At 39.7% G+C, this 24,887-nt stretch overlaps 2 protein-coding genes across 2 annotated transcripts; both read right to left on the bottom strand.

Moving 5' to 3' along the window:
• Window positions 1-411: 411 nt before the first annotated feature.
• On the bottom strand, window positions 412-12,547 carry LOC133658760 (cholesterol side-chain cleavage enzyme, mitochondrial-like). The gene is made up of 9 exons (XM_062061132.1): window positions 12,133-12,547; window positions 9,480-9,635; window positions 9,218-9,417; window positions 8,892-9,095; window positions 5,798-5,958; window positions 5,554-5,720; window positions 1,053-1,131; window positions 790-981; window positions 412-710 (listed from the first exon to the last, which is right to left on the bottom strand). The coding sequence occupies exons 1-9, from the start codon at window positions 12,405-12,407 to the stop codon at window positions 588-590; spliced, it is 1,557 nt and encodes a 518-aa protein (XP_061917116.1). The 5' UTR covers window positions 12,408-12,547; the 3' UTR covers window positions 412-587.
• Window positions 12,548-13,792: 1,245 nt separating this feature from the next.
• Window positions 13,793-24,439, bottom strand: LOC133658761 (stomatin-like protein 1). Its single transcript, XM_062061133.1, has 7 exons — window positions 24,087-24,439; window positions 21,330-21,436; window positions 21,113-21,262; window positions 14,826-15,029; window positions 14,551-14,752; window positions 14,307-14,483; window positions 13,793-14,228 (listed from the first exon to the last, which is right to left on the bottom strand). The coding sequence occupies exons 1-7, from the start codon at window positions 24,247-24,249 to the stop codon at window positions 14,032-14,034; spliced, it is 1,200 nt and encodes a 399-aa protein (XP_061917117.1). The 5' UTR covers window positions 24,250-24,439; the 3' UTR covers window positions 13,793-14,031.
• Window positions 24,440-24,887: the final 448 nt, after the last annotated feature.

Here is a 24,887-nt window from a genome sequence, read left to right as displayed (position 1 = left end):
TTGCAAAAAATAACAAAGTTTTCCAGTTCGAACGTTAAATATCTTGTCTTTGCAGTCTATTCAATTGAATATAAATTGAAAAGGATTAGCAAATCATTGTATTCTGTTTTTATTTACCATTTACACAACGTGACAACTTCACTGGTTTTGGGTTTTGTACAAGGAGCTAATGTAAAATTTTAATGTGTTCGGAATGCCTCAAGATCCCCCGGGAAGAGCTGGACAAAGTGGCTGGGGAGAGGGAAGTCTGGGCTTCTCTGCTTAGGCTGCTGCCCCCAAGACCCGACTTCAGATTAGAGGAAACTTTTATTTTTTCCTATTCTATCCTTATCGGCTGATCTCGTTCACGTATCAAAATCAGTAGCATAAAACTCTATAATAATTAAATGGCGACACAGGAAAATGTATTGTGTGTCATTTGCAGTATTTTATTTGGCCAAATACATTGCACACATGGAATAGAGATGATGTACATTATTCCCGATTATACTCAAACGGGGCCATGACCTAACAAACGCCTTTGCTCACGTGCTAATAAATAAAAAATGCATGTTCTAAACTAGATGATTGGTTATTATTGCCACAAACTATGGACTACAGTGCAGGGGCTTCAGAGTTAGAAGTATGGGCTTATCTGGTAGGAGTATGAGTTCAAAGGTGCTCCGCACATCTGCGTGTCTTTGTTTCTCCACTTTGAAGTTCTCCAGCATCTGCAAAGAAATAAGGCAATGCATTAATGAGATGTACAGTATAACTAAATCGGGTGATACTTGTGCATGTTTATCTCACATGGATGAGAAAGATTTGCATCTCCGTCTCAGCTATCCTGCGTCCTATACACTGGCGCGGGCCGAAGCCGAAGCTCAGGCTGCGGAAGTAGTGGGTCTCGGTCCTGAGCCAGCGAGAGGGCTGATATTGCTCGGGGCGACAAAACACCTTGGGGTCCCTTCCCATTGCATAGAGACCTAACTGCACCAGGGTCTAATCATGGTATACAGACATGTTCATGAGTGAATCAATGTGCTATGTTGACATATTAGTGTATCATTTACCCCCGCTGGGATGTGGTAGTTCTGAATGGTGATGTCCTCAGCTGTGTACCTCTGCAAACTCACTGCTACTGGATGTAACCTGAAGGAGTCATGGGAGTCAGATACTCAAGACTTAAAGCAGGGGTGTCCAAAGTGTGGCCCGGGGGCCATTTGCGGCCCGCAGCTCATGTTTTACCGGCCCGCGGCACATCATTCTAAAAATACTAAGACTTTTTTTTTTTAAACATTAAAACGTGGAATAAAAGAGCAAATAGGTAAAATGCAACGAGAAAAAAAGTTGCATTGTTGACTCTAATAACACAATTTTTTAAAATAATTTTTCAAAAAATAATAATGAGTCAAAATCAATGTTGCTATGAATTATTGACTGATTTAAGGACAAAAAGGACGCAAATACAACAAAAACACGAAAAATTTGAAAATTATTTTAAAAAATACATACAAATTATATAATAATCCTAATTATATTAATTATTATATACTAAACTAATTACACTATATATTATCTGAAGCTGATATAGAGATTTAAGTGTTGAATGTAAAAAATAAAAAAAGCATGACCATTCTATGAGTGGGGCACTTTTGGATCCCCCAAAATTTTAGTGGAATTAAAAAACAGCTGTTTTTGCTAAAAATAATAATAATAAATTCAAATCAATTTTGCTATTAATTATTGACCTTTTTAGGGATCAAATTACTTCACATCAAATATTTCACTTTGAAAATCTTTTTGGGAAAAATATTGTATATTTTGTATTTTTACCCCAAAAAATTGGGTGACTTATTTTTAACCTTTTTTAAGACTGAAACCCTTCTGGGTCCCTAGGACCTAACTTGAGCCAGCCCCAAAGGTTAAAAAAAAAGTGTATATTGTATTGGTTTTGAAAATGAAGAAAATATCAAAATGGACCCCGTGTGCTTTGATTTTTCAGTGTGCGGCCCTCAGTGGAAAAAGTTTGGACATCCCTGACTTAAAGGATGCTGCGACCACTTTGACTGAGTTTCTCAATATTAAAACACACTAACAACAAATCAGTGACAGGCTGCTTCTCAGCGTTGGATTATGGACGGTAGAGCAAATACAGTAGTTGGTAATATTAGTTAGATATCTTTTTCCATACAACTACTTTTATTTATAAGTAAAACTACTTATAAGTGGATGTATAGATACATTTACTTTCATCTGAGAAGAAACAGATCTGCTTGTATCTATGTTTCTACACAGATATTGGATATCTACTTATATATGTAGATGCAGAGTAGATATATCTTTGCATAGAGACATATATATACAGTAAGTAGATATAGCTGTTTCTTTCCATGTATATAAGTAGATGTAGCAATGCGTACAAACAGATAGGGTATATTGTAGCGTCCCGGAAGAGTTAGTGCTGCAAGGGGTTATGGGTATTTGTGCTGTTGTGTCTATGTTGTGTTAGGGTGCGGATGTTCTCCCGAAATGTGTTTGTCATTCTTGTTTGGTGTGGGTTCACAGTGTGGCGCATATTTTTAACAGTGTTAAACTTGTTTATACTGACACCCTCAGTGTGACCTGTATGGCTGTTGACCAAGTATGGGTTGCATTCACTTGTGTGTGTGAAAAGACGTAGATATTATGTTACTGGGCCGGCACGCAAAGGCAGTGTCTTTAAGGTTTATTGGCGCTCTGTACTTCTCCCTACGTCCGTGTACACAGCGGCGTTTTAAAAAGTCATACATTTTACTTTTTGAAACCGATACCGATAATTTCCGATATTACATTTTAAAGCATTTATCGACCAATAATATCGGCAGTCTGATATTATCGGACATCCCTAGTTTTTACGCATAAATATACAGTAAGTACATACTGTATAATCCATGTTTCTATGCATAGATATAAGTACTGTAGATGTATCTATGTTTCTATGTATGGTTATAGGTGGATATATATATATATATATATATATATATGCGTAGAAACATTGACCTAAATAGATAGATCTATGCATAGAAACATAGATATATGTAATATGCATGTATATAAATGGATTAGTAATCTATATATAGATAATAATAATAATAATAGATTTTATTTGTAAAAGGCACTTTACATTGAGTAAACAACCTCAAAGTGCTAGTGTATTCAAAAAATAAATAAAAATAAAAAGTAGAACAACCAAATAACTAAAACTAGTATGCATATATCTAAAAAAAGGCTTTTTTAAAAAGAAGGGTTTTTAAGCCTTTTTTAAAAGCATCCACAGTCTGTGGTGCCCTCAGGTGATCAGGGAGAGCGTTCCACAGACTGGGAGCGGCGCAGCAGAAAGCCCAGATATAAATAAAATATCTGTTTCTATGCATAGATTTAAGTAGATAATGTAAGCGACATGCTACGTGGTGGCCATCATGGCGGGGGCCACTTTGTAAGGCAATGCGACACTTCCTTATATCATTTTCTGTATATTAAAAATGAATCCTAAATTGTTTATTTGAGTGGGCACAATACTGTCATTTTGTGAAAAACTCAAAGGCACCGCTTACAAACCTTACAAAAGCACATTTGCCATAAGAACACACCAATTTGTTGACTTTTTTGTCCATCTAAAACTGTGCAACCAGCACACATTTGAATGTGTTACAATCCTCTGCGGAACAACGTGTGGCCATTCTTGTCTTGGTGACTACAAAAATAGAATACCCTGCTGGCAATTGGTCCCGAGTATCGAAGTAAGCACACAGCTCAAAGGGGGCGTGACTTATATGTTTGTACCTTCAGTTGGGAAGGATTTCATTTGGCCACATTCCTGTGTGGTTCTCGCATGAGATGAAGACGGGGGCTTAATAATTTTGCAATGCAGTCTGCTAAAAACAATGGAAAGCGCCACTCTACAACTCACGCTGTGGTCAAAGTTGACATTGCTACAAAACACATTTTAAGATATTAACATTCTACTGCCATCTGGCGGCTAAAGTGGATAGTGCATTTCCCGCCCCCACAATTTGTCACGTTTCACGTGTCCGGTAAACCGCGAGGAATGGGGCTGTATGAATTCCCTCCTTACTGTACCGGTTAGCTCAGGGGTGGGCAATTCATTTTTACCGGGGGCCGCAAGAGCAACCTGAGCACTGCTGGAGGGCCACATCGACAATATTTCAATTAAATTTTGCTCAAATTATTTTTGATATACCGTAAGATAAATAATAATAATAATAATTTTATTTAACCTAACTTAACTTTATTCAAAAGCTGATTGCTTTTGATGGTTTTATTTTTAACACTGTCTTACAAAACACTTCCTGATGTATAATACTATGCAAAAATGTCCATTTCTGTCACTTTATCCTGCATCCTCTTTAAAAGTCCAACATTTTTCCCCGTCAGATTTGGACAACCATCTGTTGTCACACCTGCCAGCTTGTCCCATTTCAGTCCTAACATGTCCAAACACGCATTTACCTATGTGAACAAGTCATTACCTGTGGTTGTCTCTTTAATTGACTGCATGGCTGCCAGCTCCTCCGTGATTTGAAAGTCTGCAGTTATCCCACGTAAGAAGATGAGCAGCTGGGCGGTGTCACGTACATCGCAGCTCTCATCCAAAGCCAGCGAAAAACAGTCAAAGTCAGCCGTTCTGTTCTTCAGCTGAAGCTCCAAGTTTCCAGCGATGGTCTCAACCCGCAGTGCGTCGGGAGAGTGACACGTTGTCAAATGCGCCCCTCTTCTCCGGGCATATCAGCACAACAGAGTCCAATAAGCACTCCTTAATAAACTCTCCATCAGAAAACGCCTTACTTTTTCTGGCGATTTTGTGAGAAATGACGAAACTTGTCCTGACAGCTGCATCTCTGGGGGTGTGAAATTTGGCAAAAAGTCCATGTTGGGTTTGCAGTTTTACCGTCAACGCATCAGCCTCCCTTGCGCGCGCTTCATCAGACAGATTCCGGTATTTTTCCTGGTGCTTCGTCGTGTAGTGGCGATTCAAGTTATATTCCTTAAACACAGCAACCTGTGTACTACAAATTAAGCACACGGCTTTACCTTTAATTTCTGTAAAGAAATACTTGGCAGTCCATGTCTTGTTGAAAACACGCCATTCCTCATCAACTTTTCTCTTTTTAGCATCTCGGGGGTAACCGGGCATCACTTGTCGCTGTGCACCTTCACTCACAGGTTACACACGGACATACGTCCATAAATAACACTTTTCAAAATAAAAGCAGCACAGTTGTATTGCACGCACGACATAGATGTTTTTTTAAATGTATTTTGTCATTTGTGATTGCCGCTGTTCACATTCACTCACAATTGCGCACGCACATACGTCCACACGGAAGTAATACAAATAACGCTTTTCAAAACAAAAGCAGCACCGTTGTATTGCACACTCGACATAGATACTTTTTTAAATGTATTTTGTCATTTATGATTGGCCTCACGCGGGCCGGACAGGGACGCACAAAGGGCCGGATGTGGCCCGCGGGCCGCAGAATGCCCAGGTCTGGGTTAGCTAATACTAACCTTAGTGTTTCCTTCAGAGCTCCTTTGACCAAAGGAATCTGTTTCAGCATCTCGACCATGTCTCCTTGACACTGGGCCCTGGCTGAGGCCACCTCTGCCCTCAACTCTTCCTGGAGGTTAGGATGTTTGGCCAGCTCATATAACGTCCACAGCAATGTGATAGAAGTCTGGAAGGACGGATGACACCAGTGCTCACTTAAGAAAATGTAGCTTGTGAGAGGAAAGCGTTAGGACTGTTCATTACCGTGTCAACCCCCCCAGCCATTAACTCGGTGACACTGGCCTTGATGTCTTCAATGGACAGCTTGTCCAGCATGAGCAGGCTGGCCAGTACTCCCGGGTATTTGGCCGCTTGGCCGCTCTCCTGACGTAACTTTCTGTAGATGTTCTGGATGCAGCGGTCAGCTGAAGAGGAAAAGGACATTAAATGTTTGCAGATTAGTAGGTCAGGTCTATTCAACCAAGTCCCTGGAATGACACCAAACCGGCCCTCGAGTTCGGTTCATAACTTGGAAAATTCCTAAAACCACTTGAGTTCCTGTTGTGTGGAAGAACAGTGACCAGTTTAAGCACGTTGGAAAATCCTTGCATAGACATTTTAACCACACAAAATAATAATAATAATGGATTAGATTTATATAGCGCTTTTCTAGACACTCAAAGCGCTTCACAGAGAAGTGAGAACCCATCATTCATTTTTACGACTCATTCATTCATCATTCATTCTCCGGTGTGAGCGGCACAAGGGTGAAGTGTCCTGCCCAAGGACACAACGGCAGCGATTTTGGATGGTAAGAGGCGGGGAGCGAACCTGCAACCCTCAGGTTTCTGGCACGGCCGCCCCAAAAGCCAGCGTCCACTGCAGTGGACACTTGTATTTTCCATTACAAGGCTATTTGGTTTTGATATAGGAACCAGTTTACCTTCCTGAAAATGTGGCCCCTCGAACAATTTAGTACTCTAGATGTATCTGCTAATAACAACAAATAAAATACATTCAAAATAATTGTTTTATACAAATATTTATCACTATTTTTGTTCTTAAATGCTACTTACACATTAATTTTTCTATTTAATGTTTTCTTATCTAATTTAAGGATAACCAATACTAATACTAATACAGTACTACTAATTTAGTGTTCACTTAATAATAATAATAATATAAATAAATGATGATAAATGGGTTGTACTTGTATAGCGCTTTTCTACCTTCAAGGTACTCAAAGCGCTTTGACAGTATTTCCACATTCACCCATTCACACACACATTCACACACTGATGGCGGGAGCTGCCATGCAAGGCGCTAACCAGCAGCCATCAGAGGCAAAGGGTGAAGTGTCTTGCCCAAGGACACAACGGACGTGACTAGGAAGGTGGAAGGTGGGAAATGAACCCCAGTAACCAGCAACACTCCGATTGCTGGCACAGCCACTCTACCAACTTCACCACGCCGTCCCTATATGATCAAAAAGGTTTATTATGTATGTAGTCTTATTCATATACTTTTTCAAATTTTCTTGTAATCAGACCATATTGTCAGTATTCCATCAAATATACAGAAAATATAGTCTGATTACAAGAAAATTTGAAAAAGTATAATAATAATAATAATACATTTAATTTGTAAAGCACTTTACATTTGTCAATCTCAAAGTGCTGCAGAGTTTAAAGGCCTACTGAAAGCCACTACTACCGACCACGCAGTCTGATAGTTTATATATCAATGATGAAATCTTAACATTGCAACACATGCCAATACGGCCGGGTTAACTTATAAAGTGCAATTTTAAATTTCCCGCAAAACTTCCGGTTGAAAACGTCTATGTATGATGACGTATGCGCGTGACGTCAATGGTTGAAAGGAAGTATTGGGACACATTGTTTCCCAATACAAACAGCTCTGTTTTGATCTCAAAATTCCACAGTATTCTGGACATCTGTGTTGGTGAATCTTTTGCAATTTGTTTAATGAACAATGGAGACTGCAAAGAAGAAAGCTGTAGGTGGGATCGGTGTATTAGCGGCTGGCTGCAGCAACACAACCAGGAGGACTTTGAGTTGGATAGCAGACGTGCTATCCGACGCTAGCCGCCGACCGCATCGATGATCGGGTGAAGTCCTTCGTCGCGCCGTCGATCGCTGGAACGCAGGTGAGCACGAGTGTTGATGAGCAGATGAGGGCTGGCTGGCGTAGGTGGAGCGCTAATGTTTTTATCATAGCTCCGACAAGGTCCCGTAGCTAAGTTAGCTTCAATGGCGTCGTTAGCAACAGCATTGCTAGAAACAAAAGAAATAAGCCCCTGACTGGAAGGATAGACAGAAGATCAACAATACTACTATCGGGAGACACCGAACCAAACACTGGACCTGTAACTACACGGTTAATGCTGTGCCGCCCGTCGAAGCCTAGCAATGCTTTTGCTAACGACGCCATTGAAGCTAACTTAGCTACGGGACCTCGTCAGAGCTATGATAAAAACATTAGCGCTCCACCTACGCCAGCCCTCATCTTCTAATCAACACCCGTGCTCACCTGCGTTCCAGCGATCGACGGCGCGACGAAGGACTTCACCCGATCCTCGATGCGGTCGGCGGCTAGCGTCGGATAGCGCGTCTGCTATCCAACTCAAAGTCCTCCTGGTTGTGTTGCTGCAGCCGGCCGCTAATACACCGATCCCACCTACAGCTTTCTTCTTTGCAGTCTCCATTGTTCATTAAACAAATTGCAAAAGATTCACCAACACAGATGTCCAGAATACTGTGGAATTTTGCGATGAAAACAGAGCTGTTTGTATTGGATACAATGTGTTTGAATACTTCCGTTTCAACCATTGATGTCACGCGCATACGTCATCATACATAGACGTTTTGAACCGGAAGTTTCCCGGGAATTTTAAAATTGCACTTTATAAGTTAACCCGGCTGTATTGGCATGTGTTGCAATGTTAAGATTTCATCATTGATGTATAAACTATCAGACTGCGTGGTCGGTAGTAGTGGATTTCAGTAGGCCTAAAAGGTATGCAATTTCAAGCAGTATATATATTTTTTCTATCAAAATGAAAAAAATCAATTACATTTAGCGAGAAAATTATAAGTACTTTATTAACACATATCATTCCAAGGTGTTTGGGGGCCAAATAAAATGATGTCGCGGGCCAGATCTGGCCCCCGGGTCTTGAGTTTGACATCTGTGCCCTACATTGTATTTGTTTTTGTACCTTACATGTACAAAATATATCAAAGTGGCCCACACATCCTTCAGTTTTTATGTATGCGGCCCTCGCTGGAATAAGTTTGGACACCCCTGATCTAGAGTTATTCCGAGAGTGTCATACCTTGATTAAAGATTCCATCCCAAGCCTCCACGTGGTCACGCCACACTTTGGCTCCAAGGCGCCTGAGTAGAGCAGGCGGGATGTACAGCATGGGCGAGGTAGTCTTGAACATGAGAGTGATGCAGTCGATGAAGTGCTGAGATTCCGGATCGATGTAGTCCATCATCAAGCCCAGACGCTCGCCGTACAGAACTGAGCTCACAGCTAAAGGATGAAGCAAATAGTCAAGATAGAGTCAAGTGTAGTCACCTGCAAAGTAAGGAGATCCAATACATCGTTGAATGAATAACTGAGCCATGTTGTGACCAGTAACAAAGTATCCTCACATTCCAGTGCATATTTGAAGAGTTCTTGAGAGAGATCAGTGGTCCACTTGTTCTGTCCGTTTCGCTGTATCTTCTTGTGGACCCTGGCCACAAAGTCTTGGCCCACTTCGTCCAGCAAGGGAACAAAGTTTGCCAGCATCTTGGGCGAGATCACCTCCTTGTTGAGGATGACCCGATTGGACCTCCATTCCTCCCCATCCCTGCAAGTGTCCAAAGCGCTGGTAAATCTGAAGACACGTATCTGGAAGATAATGATACCCACTTCAGTAGGACTCCATATTTGCGATTCCTGTAGTCTCTGTATGAGGTCCATGCTTCAACTTTCAGCCTTTTTGGATAATGTCCCTCTGCTTTGAACAGGATGGCAGCATCCTCCGGGTTGATGATGTTTACACTTTCATAGTATCCTATTTTTTCTCTGACAGACACATTGTGAGTGAGAATTAGAGTTACACATCAGCAACATGTTTATATATATATAATATATATTTATATATATTTGTATTACCGGTATATTCAAAGCCAAACAGTACATATTAGTCCCTCATTTTTCAAAGGGCATAAAATCACAGCTGCTGGCTTTTGAACTTTGCGCCTACAACAATCTGGATGGTTCTTTTCCTCTTTGGTCCGGAGGACACGACGTCCACAGTTTCCAAAAACAATTTGAAATGTGGACTCGTCAGACCACAGAACACTTTTCCACTTTGTATTAGTCCATCTTAGATGAGCTCAGGCCCAGCGAAGCCGACGGCGTTTCTGGGTGTTGTTGATAAACGGTTTTCGCCTTGCATAGTCGAGTTTTAACTTGCACTTACAGATGTAGCGACCAACTGTAGTTACTGACAGTGGGTTTCTGAAGTGTTCCTGAGCCCATGTGGTGATATCCTTTACACACTGATGTCGCTTGTTGATGCAGTACAGCCTGAGGGATCGAAGGTCACGGGCTTAGCTGCTTACGTGCAGTGATTTCTCCAGATTCTCTGAACCCTTTGATGATATTACGGACCGTAGATGGTGAAATCCCCAAATCCCTTGCAATAGCTGGTTGAGAAAGGTTTTTCTTAAACTGTTCAACAATTTGCTCACGCATTTGTTGACAAAGTGGTGACCCTCGCCCCATCCTTGTTTGTGAATGACTGAGCATTTCATGGACTCTACTTTTATACCCAATCATGGCACCCACCTGTTCCCAATTTGCCTGTTCACCTGTGGGATGTTCCAAATAAGTCTTTGATGAGCATTCCTCAACTTTATCAGTATTTATTGCCACCTTTCCCAACTTCTTTGTCACGTGTTGCAGGCATCAAATTCTAAAGTTAATGATTATTTGCACAAAAAAAAATGTTTTATCAGTTCGAACATCAAATGTTGTCTTTGTAGCATATTCAACTGAATATGGGTTGAAAATGATTTGCAAATCATTGTATTCCGTTTATATTTACATCTAACACAATTTCCCAACTCATATGGAAACGGGGTTTGTAGTTTTAACTTGCACTTACAGATGTAGCAACGAACTGTAGTTACGGACAGTGGTTTTCTGAAGTGTTCCTGTCAGTTTTTGACGCAGTACCGCCTGAAGGATCGAAAGTCACGGGCATTCAATGTTGGTTTTCAGCCTTGCTGCTTACGTGCAGTGATTTCTCCAGATTCTCTGAACCTTTTGATGACTTTATAGACCGTAGATGGGGAAATCCCTAAATTCCTTGCAATAGGTCTTTGAGAAATGTTGTTCTTAAACAATTTGCTCAGGCATTTGTTGACAAAGTGGTGACCCTCGCCCCATCCTTGTTTGCAAATGACTGAGCATTTCATGGAAGCTGTATTTTACCCAATCATGGCACCCACCTGTTCCCAATTAGCCTGTTCACCTATTGGATGTTCCAAATAAGTTTTTGATGAGCATTCCTCAACTTTGTCAGTCTTTTTTGCCACTTGTGCCAGCTTTTTTTAAACATGTTGCAGGGATCAAATTCCAAATTAGCTAATATTTGCAACAAAAAAAATGTACCAGTTCGAACGTTAAGTATCTTGTTTTTGCAGTCTATTCAATTAAATATAAGTTGAAAATTATTTGCAAATCATTGTATTCTGTTTTTATTTACTATTTAAACAACATGCCAACTTCACTGCTTTTGGGTTTTGTAAAGTAACTAGTTATGCACATTTATACTACCATCAAATGCAGTTTCACCACATTGCATATTTTAAAGCTACTTTTTCCAAATGTTTCCCTAAAATAAGCATTTTCAAACATAATTGCTAAATGAACTAAAATATCAATACTAGTTATATTGACTACTAGATGAAACCAAACCAGGGCATCATGTTCAGTATTGTGGCCACTGATTGACTCCGCTTCAGACAGCATTACCAGATTGGATTAAAGAGTGTAAATGTGACTAAATGGTGTTATTTCATGTCTAGAGGGCTTTCATAATGTTGAAAAATGTATTTAGAAGGTAATAAAAAAGATGTCTATGCTCTAGCTATGAAAATATTCGATTTACAATTAATGATTCCTATTACGCAAAAATCCATTTATCGCAGTCATGTCCGGAACCAATTGACAGCATTAAATGAGGAATTATCGTAATTAAAAACTGTGACATTATTTGTTCATTTAAAAGACTTTCCAATGTTTAAAAAGAAAAAAAAAACATTATATATGTTAGTCATTGGGCTGAATTTGACACATTTGAGCAAAGAAAATATATATATAAATCCAAACATAAGAACGCATATGTCCTGTTTGGCTTTGGTGTATTGTTGAATAACTGCCGGTGTTTGTGAAGGTGTGGAAGAACTGACCACATTCTCGACCACACATCCACCTGTTCAAAAAACAATGACCTAGGTTGAAGTCCTGATTAGATTTTCTCAACAGTATAACTAAAAGTACATCTTCATACCTGTAAATGGGTCCAAAAGTGTTAAAATTCTGCACCATGATCCGGTGAAGGTTTTTGAAGCCATCCAGCTTCCAAAAATTGTACAGGTTGGCCACGCCGTTCTTCCACAGCCCAGGAATCTCTGCAAAGGGTTTGACGATGCTGCTGCTCTCGGTGAAGGCCTGTCTGACCATCGGCACGCTGCTGCTGCTCCTGCGCACACCTGCTGCCATCAGCTCATCCCAACAGTTCGCGGGGAGCACAGAGGGTTGGCGCCACAAAGTCCACCTGGCCATTCCTGCAACTCTTCTGCAATCTGCGCCGTCCGGAGTCAGATGTATGGTTCAAGAGCAGGAGGCTGGTCTAAATAGTCCTCCTACACGCCTCTTTGCTCTCAAGGCTTTCCAAGTTGCAGCACAGTATGTCTTTGTGGGCTACGGTACAAACTACACTCATTATTACTTCAAACTCCAAACTGTTTATTGCAACACTGTAGCTAAAACTCTGCGTGTACTTCAGTGCAAAATACTACCATTATAATAACATACTGTAATGTTAAAGGCCTACTGAAATGACATTTTTTTTATTTAAACGGGGATAGCAGATCCATTCTATGTGTCATACTTGATCATTTTGCGATATTGCCATATTTTTCCTGAAAGGATTTAGTAGAGAACATCGACGATAAAGTTCGCAACTTTTGGTCGCTGATAAAAAAAAGCCTTGCCTGTACCGGAAGTAGCGTGAAGTCACAGGTTGAAAGGCTCCTCACATTTCCCCATTGTTTACAATACAGTGAGAGCGATTCGGACCGAGAAAGCGACGATTACCCCATTAATTTGAGCGAAGATGAAAGATTTGTGGATGAGGAACGTGAGAGTGAAGGACTAGAGTGTAGTGCAGGACGTATCTTTTTTCGCTCTGACCGTAACTTAGGTACAAGGGTTCATTGGATTCCACACTTTCTCTTTTTTCTATTGTGGATCACGGATTTGTATTTTAAACCACCTCGGATACTATATTGTCTTGAAAATGAGTCGAGAACGCGAAATGGACATTCACGGGGACTTTTATCTCCACGACAATACATCGGCGAAGCTCTTTAGCTACGGAGCTAACGTGATAGCACATCGGGCTTGAATGCAGATAGAACACAAAAGAAATAAACCCCTGACTGGAAGGATAGACAGAAAATCAACGATACTATTAAACCATGGACATGTAAATACACGGTTAATGCTTTCCAGGCTGGCGAAGCTTAACAATGCTGTTGCTAACGACGCCATTGAAGCTAACTTAGCAACGGGACCTCTACAGAGCTATGCTAAAAACATTAGCGCTCCACCTACGCCAGCCCTCTGACGGAGGAAGTCAAGGTGAGGTCGGCGGCTAGCACGTCTGCTATCCATCTCAAAGTCCTCCTGGTTGTGTTGCTGTAGTCCACCGCTAATACACCGATCCCACGTACAACTTTCTTCTTTGCAGTCTTCATTTTTCATTAAACAAATTGCAAAAGGTTCACCAACCCAGATGTCCAGAATACTGTGGAATTTTGAGATGAAAACAGAGCTTTTTGTATTGGATACAATGGTGTACCAATACTTCCGGTTCAACGATTGACATCACACGCATACGTCATCATACATAGACGTTTTCAACCGGAAGTTTAGCTGGAAATTTAAAATTGCACTTTATAAGTTAACCCGGCCGTATTGGCATGTGTTGCAATGTTAAGATTCCATCATTGATATATAAACTATCAGACTGCGTGGTTGGTAGTAGTGGCTTTCAGTAGGCCTTTAAATAAAGCTGATCACAAAGAATCTCTATAAAAGGAAAAAGCCATTTATAGCAATCATGTATACAAAAAATGATGTTTTCACATCAACTTAAACATTCAATGAATATCACATTCAAACATTATTCCTGGAGCAGCTTTATTAGTTCCTCCAACTTCATAGCTGTCCTCACATCTCCCTGAATTTGAAGTCGACCACGGCTGTAAGCCGCAAATGGTCCCAGCCTACCCTGGAACATGGCCAGTAGGTCGTCCTCGCACATGGTCAGTGTTACGTCAGGCTCTCCACACAGGGGCCCCTCTCCAGCTGCACCGCAGCCTAAACCATGCACGCAAAAAGATGTTATTGTGTAGCTTAATGATTTATTTTTTTTATACATTCCTCTCAGTGAGATACCTTGGCTCAAATCCACATAGTAGCTGTGATGCTGTCCATCTTCTGAGCTGATGTCAAACTGGAAGCAAGCGCCTACCTGGTTCACCAAAGCTTCAGAGAGGACACGTTCGACCTTGTGGAGCAGCTCTTCAATAGATGTCTGAGGTGTCTGCTCATCTATAAAGGTGACACTGCTCTCTATCCGAGGAAAACGGTACGATTGCGTTAAACAGCAGCGGTGTAACACATTTTCGTGTGAGGCTACCTTGTTGTTGCGAGCTGTTGCTGATAAAGTGCATGGCCAGCTGCTGAAGGGGGCCGGCGAGACCCTCCATGCCTGGTACAGAGGGAGGAACCATGACGGGTCCAGAAGGTGCACCCTCAGGAGCTTTAAGAAGAGATCCTGGTGTAATTTCTACCCGGTCGATCTCCAGGCCCCATGGTCGAGTCATTTCATTTATGTCCATCTGCAGAGAGCAGGAGAGGATTCAGGTGTGACGTCAGGCAGCCATTTAAATGGAATGTGAAGTGTTTTCCTACGCCAAGATATTCTCCAAGTTTCACTCTCTCCGTTTGAATCTCCCTGATCGTCTTCTTGGTAAGGCTGTGAGTTAAAGCGTTCTGTGCGGTCATCCGGGTAGAGACGTTGATGTCCTGAACTGACACCACTGACAAGACTGGGTTCCAAATTCTGAACTGAATGTCTGCACCTACAGACAGGAGGCCACCATCCATGGTATTCACCTAGATGACATGAGGTAGAGGAAAAGGATTGGTCGTCAGACTCGCACATCACCACCAGAGGGCGCTGTCTTAAACTGGTATGACTGCAAGGTTTATCAACAGCCAATCACCTTGAGGTTTTATTACTGCAATAACCCAACAGCAAAAGGCAGAGTTTTTTTATTTTTGTACTTTCCTCCGTCTACGGCAGGGGTGTCAAACTCAAATACAGAGTGGGCCAAAATGTAAAACTGAACAAAGCCGCGGGCCAAGGTTGAACAAATTAACCTTTTCATAGGGACCCAAACAAGTTTTGCATTGAATATTGAACAAGCAAGGCTTATATAACTTTATAGTGACATGCAAAATCCAGTTTCAAATAATAATAATTTTTAAAAAATATCAATGGCATATCAAATTCCATTTAAATAAAAATGGAATGCCTCTTTTCTATTTGCAGCCTTCTGAGGTAAATATCAACATTAACTTTTTCCACAGGCTAATAAATTAGAAAATAAAATAACAATGAATAAACCAACCATTCAGGACTTTAAACTGCTCAGTTTGCAACACACTGATCTAATCTGATGTGCCCAAGCCAGATACCTGCCATCTTTTCTTGGATGCTAGTTCATTAATGTCGGGGCTCAGGCTTTGAGCTGAGGCAACCTTCATTATCCAACCAAGTTGTTCATCGCTCATTATATCTCTTATTCAACCCGGACTACAGTCTTGGGGGCGTGCCTTAAAGGCACTGCGTTTAACGTCCTCTACGAGCTGTCGTCAAGTCCGCTTTTCATCCCTTCTAACAACGTGCCGGCCCAGTCACAAGATGTGCGGCTTCTGTACGCACACTCACGCGAATGCAATGCATACTTGACCAACAGGTTACACTGAGGGTGCCCGTATAAATAACACCCCAACCCCTCCGTGCGTCGGTTGAGGTGAGCGGGGTTGGGGAGGCAGGGTTTGGTTGTAGCGGGAATGTATATTGCAGCCCGGAAGAGTTAGGGCTGCATGGGATTCTGGGTATTTGTTTTGTTGTGTTTATGTTGTGTTACGGTGCGGATGTTCTCCCGAAATGTGTTTGTCATTCTTGTTTGGTGTGGGTCCACAGTGTGGCGCATATTTCTAACAGTGTTTAAGTTATTTATACAGGCACCTTCAGTGTAACCTGTATTGCTGTTGGTCAAGTATGCGTTGCAGTCACGTGTGTGTGCGTGCAGAAGCCGCACATATTATGTGACTGGGCCAGCATTCGTTGGACTGGGTAAAAAGCGGACGTGACGATTTTCGGGAGGGGCACTGAAATTTGGGAGTCTCCCGGGAGGGTCGGCAAGTATGAGAATTAGCGGTGAATGTGGTGTTACCGCATTACGCCCGGGAGTAATAAACATTTCAGGATTTTCAGAAGTCCACAATGGGGTGTTGTCCACATGCACTCAAAAAAGTTTTGAAAATAGATGTTTGCATATTGTTGTAATGTGTGGCAACTTAGGACAATTGTTGATTGACAGTTTAAAAGTAGCCAGACTTCTTCACTCATCAATTTGTTGTATGCATAAAATCTAAAAATAGCAAATTGGATCGCAATCACAATTTTTGGCAGAAAAATCGCAATTAGGTTTTTTTCTCAAAATCGTGCAACCCTAAATTGTGGTTAAAAAATAAAAAATAACGCAAATTTGGATCAGAGCTAACCTACATAGTCTTTGCTAGATGGCTGAAGTTAAGGTGGGAAGACTGTTTGTGTGTTTCATGTAAATTTGTAAAAATTTAGCGCCTAAGTATTTTTCTTCTTGGCTTTTACACAGTGGGGACATAACAAAACAATTGTTAGTCATTAAAAATGTGAAGGGTGCGCTATAGTTTAGATCAGGGGAGTCAAACGTACGGCCTGCAAGCCATGTCAGGCCCACGAACAGGTTTAATTCGGCCCGCAAGATCAGTTTGCTAAATATAAAAATAAGATGCATTATTTTAAATGAAAGAAACTGCTGTTCTAAATGTGTCCACTGGGTGTGGCAATATCAATTCAAGTGTAACTCACATCACACATGACAGTGTTTAAAGATGATGTGTCAGCTGACTTTAAGCGCCCTCTGGATTGGCTGCCGCTACTCCAATCAGCACAGATTTAAGCAATCAGCTGCTGCTGTAGTGGCGGGAACGGTAAGATGCAAAGACTTAAGTCAACTTGACCATCATCTTTGTCGTTAGAGTACCATGCAGCACTTGCAATTGGTTGAATGCACGATGTGCGCGCCCAGACTTCCTCGTAAAAATGTGTGTTTCTACATTTGTTGTGTTCGTTCTATTTTATTTCATACTTAAATCTACCATGTTCACATTGGTTGAGTTTGTAGTTATGTTACCTTGATTTATTCTATGGTGTCGTTAACTGTTTTGTTTGTATTATAATTGTAAAATTTGAATGATGATAAATGAATGTGTTGTGGCAGTATGCGGATTTCCCAAAGCGGCGGTTTGAGTAAACACTCGGTTGCTTTTCCAGACGTTTTTAATGAACTGCCAACATGAGAATTCAAAACAGGAAGTCCTTTAATGGCTTTGTAAATACACTGAGACAAAGTCAAAGTTCATTGTGTTTTTTAATGGTGTTTTTGAAACTGCACCAATTTTTTCCTCAGAATTTTCAACTAACTTGAAGTGTTTTGTCAAGAGGATTATTTGTAATGTGCACATTTTTGGCCAAAGTAAGAAACAAAACAATCTGAAGTTGTCTTTACTTTAAAGTTTTAATGCATGATTTTACCAGTCCGGCCTGCCTGGGAATAGATTTTCCTCCATGCGGCCCCAGAGCTAAAATTAGTTTGACACCCCTGGTTTAGATTATTAAATAGCTAACTAGAGTCATTAATGGAAATGTATACATTAATTGAGATGTATACAGGGAAACTGTGAACAAAAGCATGTATTTTCTTTGTGTGATGATGTAAATGAGGTGTGGTTGTATTGTATATTAAGTATGTGTCCATGAAAGGGCATTTTATGACTTTTTTCTTAATACTTGTGTATGTTTTTATTGTCATAATTTTATTGCATGATTTTTGTATCCCTTTAATTTAGGTAGCCAGGGACTGCAGATGAAAATTAGCTATTTAGCTATAATCTGGTACAGAACATATCTGTCTTTGAGCTTAATGTTTCTGTACATTGTCCCTTCAAATAAAGACTAAACTAAACCACAAACCCTATATTCAAACAGTTATTGAATAAAGAACATAGAAATAGTCTACCAAACAATATTCAAAACCGATTTATTAAAATGTTTTATTATAGTTTGGAACTGGAAAGGAAATGGGGTGTTTCTTTTTAAATCTAGCATATGTAGTATTTATTACTATTTTTCTGTTTTTCATTACATTTTACTTTTGTTACTCTATGTAAAAACCTGCACTGCAACATCATAATTTCCCCATTGTGGGATAAATAAAAGTCTATCCTATCCTAGAACAGTGACAACGAAAAGATGGATTTCAATCAAAAGTGAAGAAACTTGACAGTGGAACAAGATAACGCAAATCTCTTCCTGTAAGGGTAACTGCACTTAGTTTGCAATTTTGCCTATGATTCACAATTTTCATTTGAGAAAAGAATAGGTCTTTTTTTTTTAATTCATTCTAACTTGTAAACAAAACACCAGCAAAATCAGCTAACAATTGAGCTTGTGGGAGTCATGATGTCATTGCGTCTATTGGGCCCATAAAATCCACCTTTAAACATCCAAAAAGTGCCAAAAATACTCTATTTACATTTTGTGAACTGAATATTAACAAAGTATTAGTGATATTGTTATTATAACGTTAACGTTAAGGACTTACTGTTAGCAGCACATCACAAGAGAGGTTAATTCCTTCTGCTGCTATATTAACATTATAAGATAGCTGGTGAAAGTTAATTCTAGATTATAGATAATGCCTCACACACCAGTAGAAGGATGAATAAAACGTGAAGTTGGTCAACTTTGACAGCCAACTTAGACCCGGAGATGGCAGGAAAGACACAAAAAGACGTTCGTTGGCGCCCACCATTTTTTTTAACCCTATGTGAGGATTATGATTAATTTTTCATCTAAACGGCAAGATATGAACATCCAATCAGTCGGCATCCCACTGAGAGCAGACACTGTACAGTAGGTGATTGTTTTATTCTGTTTGTTGGCTCGCAAAGTCAGTTGTAGTCAGTGTATGTGTTGAAGGAAAATGGTGATGCACCTATGAAATTAATGCTCTACCGTATGGTTAAAATGAGCAAAATACGTAACTATTACATGTTGGTATGAGTGTGCCTTTTACTACATTCCATATATACTTACAGCGTGCATATTACACATACCGGTACGTTGATGGAGGTTGTTGGATGTTTTTTCAGAGCGTCTTATACAATTCTTAAAACATTTAGCATATCAGCATGTGGAATTAAATTATGGAACGGATTAAGCAGAGAAGTCAAACAAGGTACTAATATGATCCGGTTCAAGAAACTGTTCAAACTAAGTGTTAACAAAGTACATAGAAGAAGAATTATGATAAATGTCTTCAACTTATTGAAAATGATATGTCATTCATCTCATTGGGTAAATCATAACTGACTTAGTTATATATGAAGAAAACTGTTGTGTTTAGAATTCATTGATGTAAATTGTGTACAAATTGAAAACAGGAAGTGAATATATGTGTTAGTAATTGCTGTGAAGTGGAAAGGAGGTAAGATTAAACAAGGTTTGGTTCTTTTTATTCCTTTTCGGACATGTTGTAAGGCAAAAATTAAAATGTGTATAATATGTGATGTATTATATTGAAACTTTATACAAGTTCGAAATAAACTTAACCTAACCTAACCCTAGAGGCGAAAAAGAGAGACTCCCATTGGCTCTATTGTTGGCTGACTTTTGCTAACGTTTATTTACGAGGTCGAATGCATAAAAAAGACATGTCTGCTTGCCTTACATAGAGATTGTAAATGATAAACATTTCAAAATAAGTGAAGTTGCACTTTAGGGAAAAATTAAAGATCATGATGTTAAAAAGACATGACTTTGAATAAGTTAATGTTATTGTTTATGTATGTTATGAAATAGAACTATGGCCTTAATAGTTGTCTGAGTTGAACAGCTAAAGTTGGATTTGATTAAATGGCAGCAGATAATTTAAGTTTATACTTATTTCTCATCCTATTCATTTGATTTATTTTAATGTTGTATCAATTATTTTCAGGGTTGGTTGTCACATTTCACATACTCATATTTGCACATATACAGTACACAGAGTAGGCTGTCCTAACGATGTGTTTACTATTAATGTTTTTTACTCCTTTTGAGATAAGATGCATTTAAGTTATGCAGTCAAATTATCGATGCGATTAAACTTCTTCTGCCAAGATGCCTTCTATAAAATACACGGCGAGAGAACTTTCCAATGTCCAATATATTATATATTGTTCACAATAAAATTAGCATTGTGACAACCCTCCACATAATGTGGTTGGTTGTCACAAACTGCCAATGACAGTTTTTTACAATGAGTTAGAAAACGAGAGGGATACACATTTCAAGCCAACACCTTAAGCTTCAATCTAATTTAGGAATGACTTTGAACAATGTTACGTGTGATGTGTGTGACAACCAACCCAGTTCTCCACTACCTTGACACCACCAAAAATGAATAAAAGATACATTTAGTAGGAGCAATTATGATGAATGAATACAGTGAGCGTGTGTTTCAAGACTGCCACCTTCAGGAGAAAGTAAAACAGAGTGTAGATAATACCGGAGTGTAAGCATTCTGAATGACCATATTTCTCCAAATATGGCCTCCACTTCAAAAGCCCACTGGCATTTATTTGTTTTAGTGGACAAACCACTCAACTGTAACTTTCTTAGCGTAAAATGTTATCTAATTATTATTTTTGACATTATGTAGTAATATATTAATTAAAAAATATTTTGTTGAAATAAATGCTTACATTCCAACAATTACCTGGTACCCTCTGTCGTTAGGTAAACAACCACAGCCACACATTTTCTAAAATACAATAAATATAAAATAATGCTGTGCGCCATTATTTTATAGCTGGTTTACCTGGGATGGAGGTATATTGAAAGCACGCGTGCGCAAGTCTACCCTCTGCCACTGGTCAATGAGGGGCAGCAGCAGGACAGTACCAGGACCCTTTGGAGGACAGACGCGACCCAGGCGAAAGACCACTATCCTCTGGTAGTTTGGCACAGTCTAAATGCATAATTTATGTTGGTTATCACATAAAGTGGACATGGTTTAGGAGGTTTTAGTGCCTTACCTTTAATACAAACCATCCCGTTATGGGAAAGGTTATAAAGGTGCAGATGTGTACGAGGAAGATGACAATTTGATTGCAAATCCAGGACAGCCATCCCTGGGAACTATCTTGAAAAAAATACACCAAATAAGGTTATACAATTTGCTATTTTTAGGAAGTTGCTATTTAAAGACAAGACCACAGACTGACCTGAATCAGAAAAAAACTGGTGTGGTGTTATATATAGCATCAGATGATCATGGATCAATATGTTTTTATGTATACTTACTGTAAAGGCAGGATACAACACTAAACTGTTTTTTTTCTATAGCACAGTCAGCGGTCTTGTCTTTAAATAGCAACTTCCGGTTCTTGCGTCAATATATGAAAAAACATCAGTTTTTGGTTTATTTGTTTCTGCTGTCTGGTCATTTTCATTTTATTATATGGAATCTGTTTTTAAATCACACCGTTTATAGATGTAGTTATTGTTGCTCCCTGACACTGAATAATAAGCACTTTCAAATAAACCAATTGTTTTTTCTTTTTTCAATTGCCATTCATGAAAAATATATATTTATTAAACAAAGCATACGCTGACTCACATCAGAGTCCAGATCTTAGACTTAGACTTAGACAAACTTTATTGATCCACAAGGGAAACTGTTCTTGATCCTATGGAGAATCTGTGGAGGGAGTGGAAGGTGAGGGTCCATGCTCGGTGCACATTATTATTATTATTATTACTATTATCATCAACATCCCTCATTGAAAACTATTACAAGACATTGTTTTCATTTTTGAATCAGAAAGCAATATGTTCTATTGCCTATTAAATATTAAGGGGCTAGTAATAGTTTTCTTGTTTAAATTCAGTAAATCCTTATGCAGACTTTGTTATAGCGCAGTGGCGGGCTGTGTGTTTACCACTTAGGCCTTCAGTGATGTCCGACTTCAATGATTACCTCTCAAAATACCATCATTTATGTCCCCACATGACCATAGCTGGAGAAATACTACACAGAAACACATTTACGCACTACTGGACATTGAAACACATCAACAGTATACAAAACTGGTTATTTTCCGGCGCATTTAAAAATTTGATACTGTCAAAATTAAATTAGCAAAAAAACATATTAAACGTGAAAAAATAATGATATACCTGTATAATATTTGAACTCACAATTTGTAGGACCCATGTGACGCCGTGTAAGCCAGTGGTACCCATCGTAGTCGGCTGATTCGAGTGGAAATGGCGGGCATTTTACCATGAATTGATTAACGTGGACCCCGACTTAAACAAGTTGAAAAACTTATTCGGGTGTTACCATTTAGTGGTCAATTGTACGGAATATGTACTGTACTGTGCAATCTACTAATAAAAGTTTCAATCAATCAATCAATTCCCCATTTCATTGCCGACATCGTCTCACAAAATGTAGTTTCTCTTTAAATATCCTTTATGAAACTGGCCTTGAAAATGTATATCTGCCACCTAATCAACGTTTTGTTCTCCTTCTTTGTGGGTCAACACTACCTGCTTCCTGCTAAATTGCAACTTGTGATTGGATACTAACTTTGGAATGACGAGTGAGTATCCAATCACAGTCTCGTTAGCATCAGGCTACCGAGAGAGGCTACTGTCAACAACTTGTGATCTGATTGGCTATCGCAACTGTCTATCAACTGTGTATGTTCTCAAATTCATCCGCTAACGTCACACTGAGTATGCATAAATGTCACGTTCAACCTGAGGCCAGCTAGAAGGCCTTACTGACAACAACTTGTCGCAATTGTCTATCAACTGTTTGTGTCCGTTCACTTTGAGTGCACAGACGCCTGCATTGTTGATTCTGAAGGCCCCGGGCAGATTTTGTACAGCATAGCAACATAAGCTATCTGAATTCTGATTGGATTTGTATCTGATTGATTGATTGAAACTTTTATTAGTAGATTGCACAGTACAGTACATATTCCGTACAATTGACCACTAAATGGTAACACCCGAATAAGTTTTTCCACTTGTTTAAGTCGGGGTCCACGTTAATCAATTCATGATACAGATATTTACTATCAGCATAATACAGTCATCACACAAGTTAATCATCAGAGTATATACATTGAATTATTTACAATCCGGGGGGTGGGATGAGGAGGGTTTACTTGATATCAGCACTTCAGTCATCAACAATTATATAATCAGAGAAATGGACATTGAAACAGTGTAGGTCTGACTTGGTAGGATATGTACAGCGATTAGAGAACATAGTGAGTTCAGATAGCATAAGAACAAGTATATACATTAGAAATACATTTGATTATTTACAATCCGGGGAGGTGGGATGTGGAGGGGGGAGGGTGTTAGTCAAGGGTTGAGGTTGACTGGAGGTGTTGTTTTAGTGCGGTTTTGAAGGAGGATAGAGATGCACTTTCTTCTACACCTGTTGGGAGTGCATTCCATATTGATGTGGCATTGATTTCATTAAGGGAGGTAATGTTTTCCTCAACTATATATTTCACCGTGATAAACAGTTGCCATAATTTAAATTGTGCACACGCCACAGTATATAATACACTAATACACTTGATTTTCCCTCGATAATTATGATGATTAGTTTTGACTGACCCTAGTCTAAAACCCTCTGGACTTTCAATCGGAGGATCCAGGTTCGAGCCCGGGCGGAACGGAAGCAGGGGCGTGACCAGGCGAGTACGTTACTCCACAAATACTAGAAATGTAGCTCTTATTTATAGTGGGTTTGTAGGGATACATACCACTGAAGTCGTTCTCAGAAACATTGGGGATGTAATCGAACGAGAGTCCTTTGCTGAGGTAGCCGGGCTGCGAGAAGCTGTCGCCGGACACAAACAGTCCAGGAGTCCTCGACGTTCTCGGGTTACTCTGAGGAAGTAGCTGGTAAGACTTGCTCCCGAACATTGTAAAGTTAAAATAACCCGTTTCTTATATAAAAACACGCGCACAACTGTACACTTTTAAAAACATGTTTCATCTGACGTCTTCATTTTGGCGAACTCGTTTGCTGGCATTTCCGTATTTTGTGTGAGCTCTTCCTCGTGAATTAAAACAGCACCTTGACGCTGGCGCCACCTATCGTCGTTCAGGATGTGTTACAACAACATAGCAGGTTCAGCGTTCAAACATTACTCATTTTGAGTTCAACTTTTAACTAAATCCATCCATCCATCCATTTTACTACCGCTTGTCCCTTTCGGGGTCGCGGGAGGTGCTGGAGCCTATCTCAGCTGCATCTAAATCATTTTATTCTCATCTAGTTGTATTTAATACAATTGTATTATGAACATAGAAATAAAATACAAGAGAAAATGATAATTAGAGTTGCAATAAAACGAACAGTATGTGTATTCCTCAGCTTTGTTGAGCCCAAAGTTGTTTTTTTCATTGGCCACGAAAGTTCTACACTGATCCTAAATGCACAGTGACAGCTGATTTAAAGCAAAATAACTTGATGCAGTTCAACCCGCAGTAAAAGTGTTTATTAACAGTATCTGTGGGGGAAATATACTGCACAAGAACAAATGCAACACTTTTTGCAC

Source organism: Entelurus aequoreus, linkage group LG10 (genome assembly GCF_033978785.1).
Source record: "Entelurus aequoreus isolate RoL-2023_Sb linkage group LG10, RoL_Eaeq_v1.1, whole genome shotgun sequence".
NCBI lineage: Eukaryota > Metazoa > Chordata > Actinopteri > Syngnathiformes > Syngnathidae > Entelurus > Entelurus aequoreus.
The sequence above is the reverse complement of the archived record's forward strand: the minus strand, read 5'-3'. Positions and strand labels throughout refer to the sequence as shown.

Excerpts from the sequence above, each read along its gene's own strand:
- LOC133658760 (XM_062061132.1), bottom strand. The coding sequence starts at position 12,407 with ATGGCCAGGTGGACTTTGTGGCGCCAACCCTCTGTGCTCCCCGCGAAC. Across the intron at positions 5,721-5,797 it reads TGGCTGGGGGGGTTGACACG|ACTTCTATCACATTGCTGTG; the intron begins GTAATGAACAGT and ends CCGTCCTTCCAG. Across the intron at positions 711-789 it reads TGCAAATCTTTCTCATCCAT|ATGCTGGAGAACTTCAAAGT; the intron begins GTGAGATAAACA and ends ATTTCTTTGCAG.
- LOC133658761 (XM_062061133.1), bottom strand. The coding sequence starts at position 24,249 with ATGTTCGGGAGCAAGTCTTACCAGCTACTTCCTCAGAGTAACCCGAGA. Across the intron at positions 15,030-21,112 it reads TCAATATACCTCCATCCCAG|GTGAATACCATGGATGGTGG; the intron begins GTAAACCAGCTA and ends CATGTCATCTAG. Across the intron at positions 14,753-14,825 it reads AACTTGGAGAATATCTTGGC|ATGGACATAAATGAAATGAC; the intron begins GTAGGAAAACAC and ends TGCTCTCTGCAG.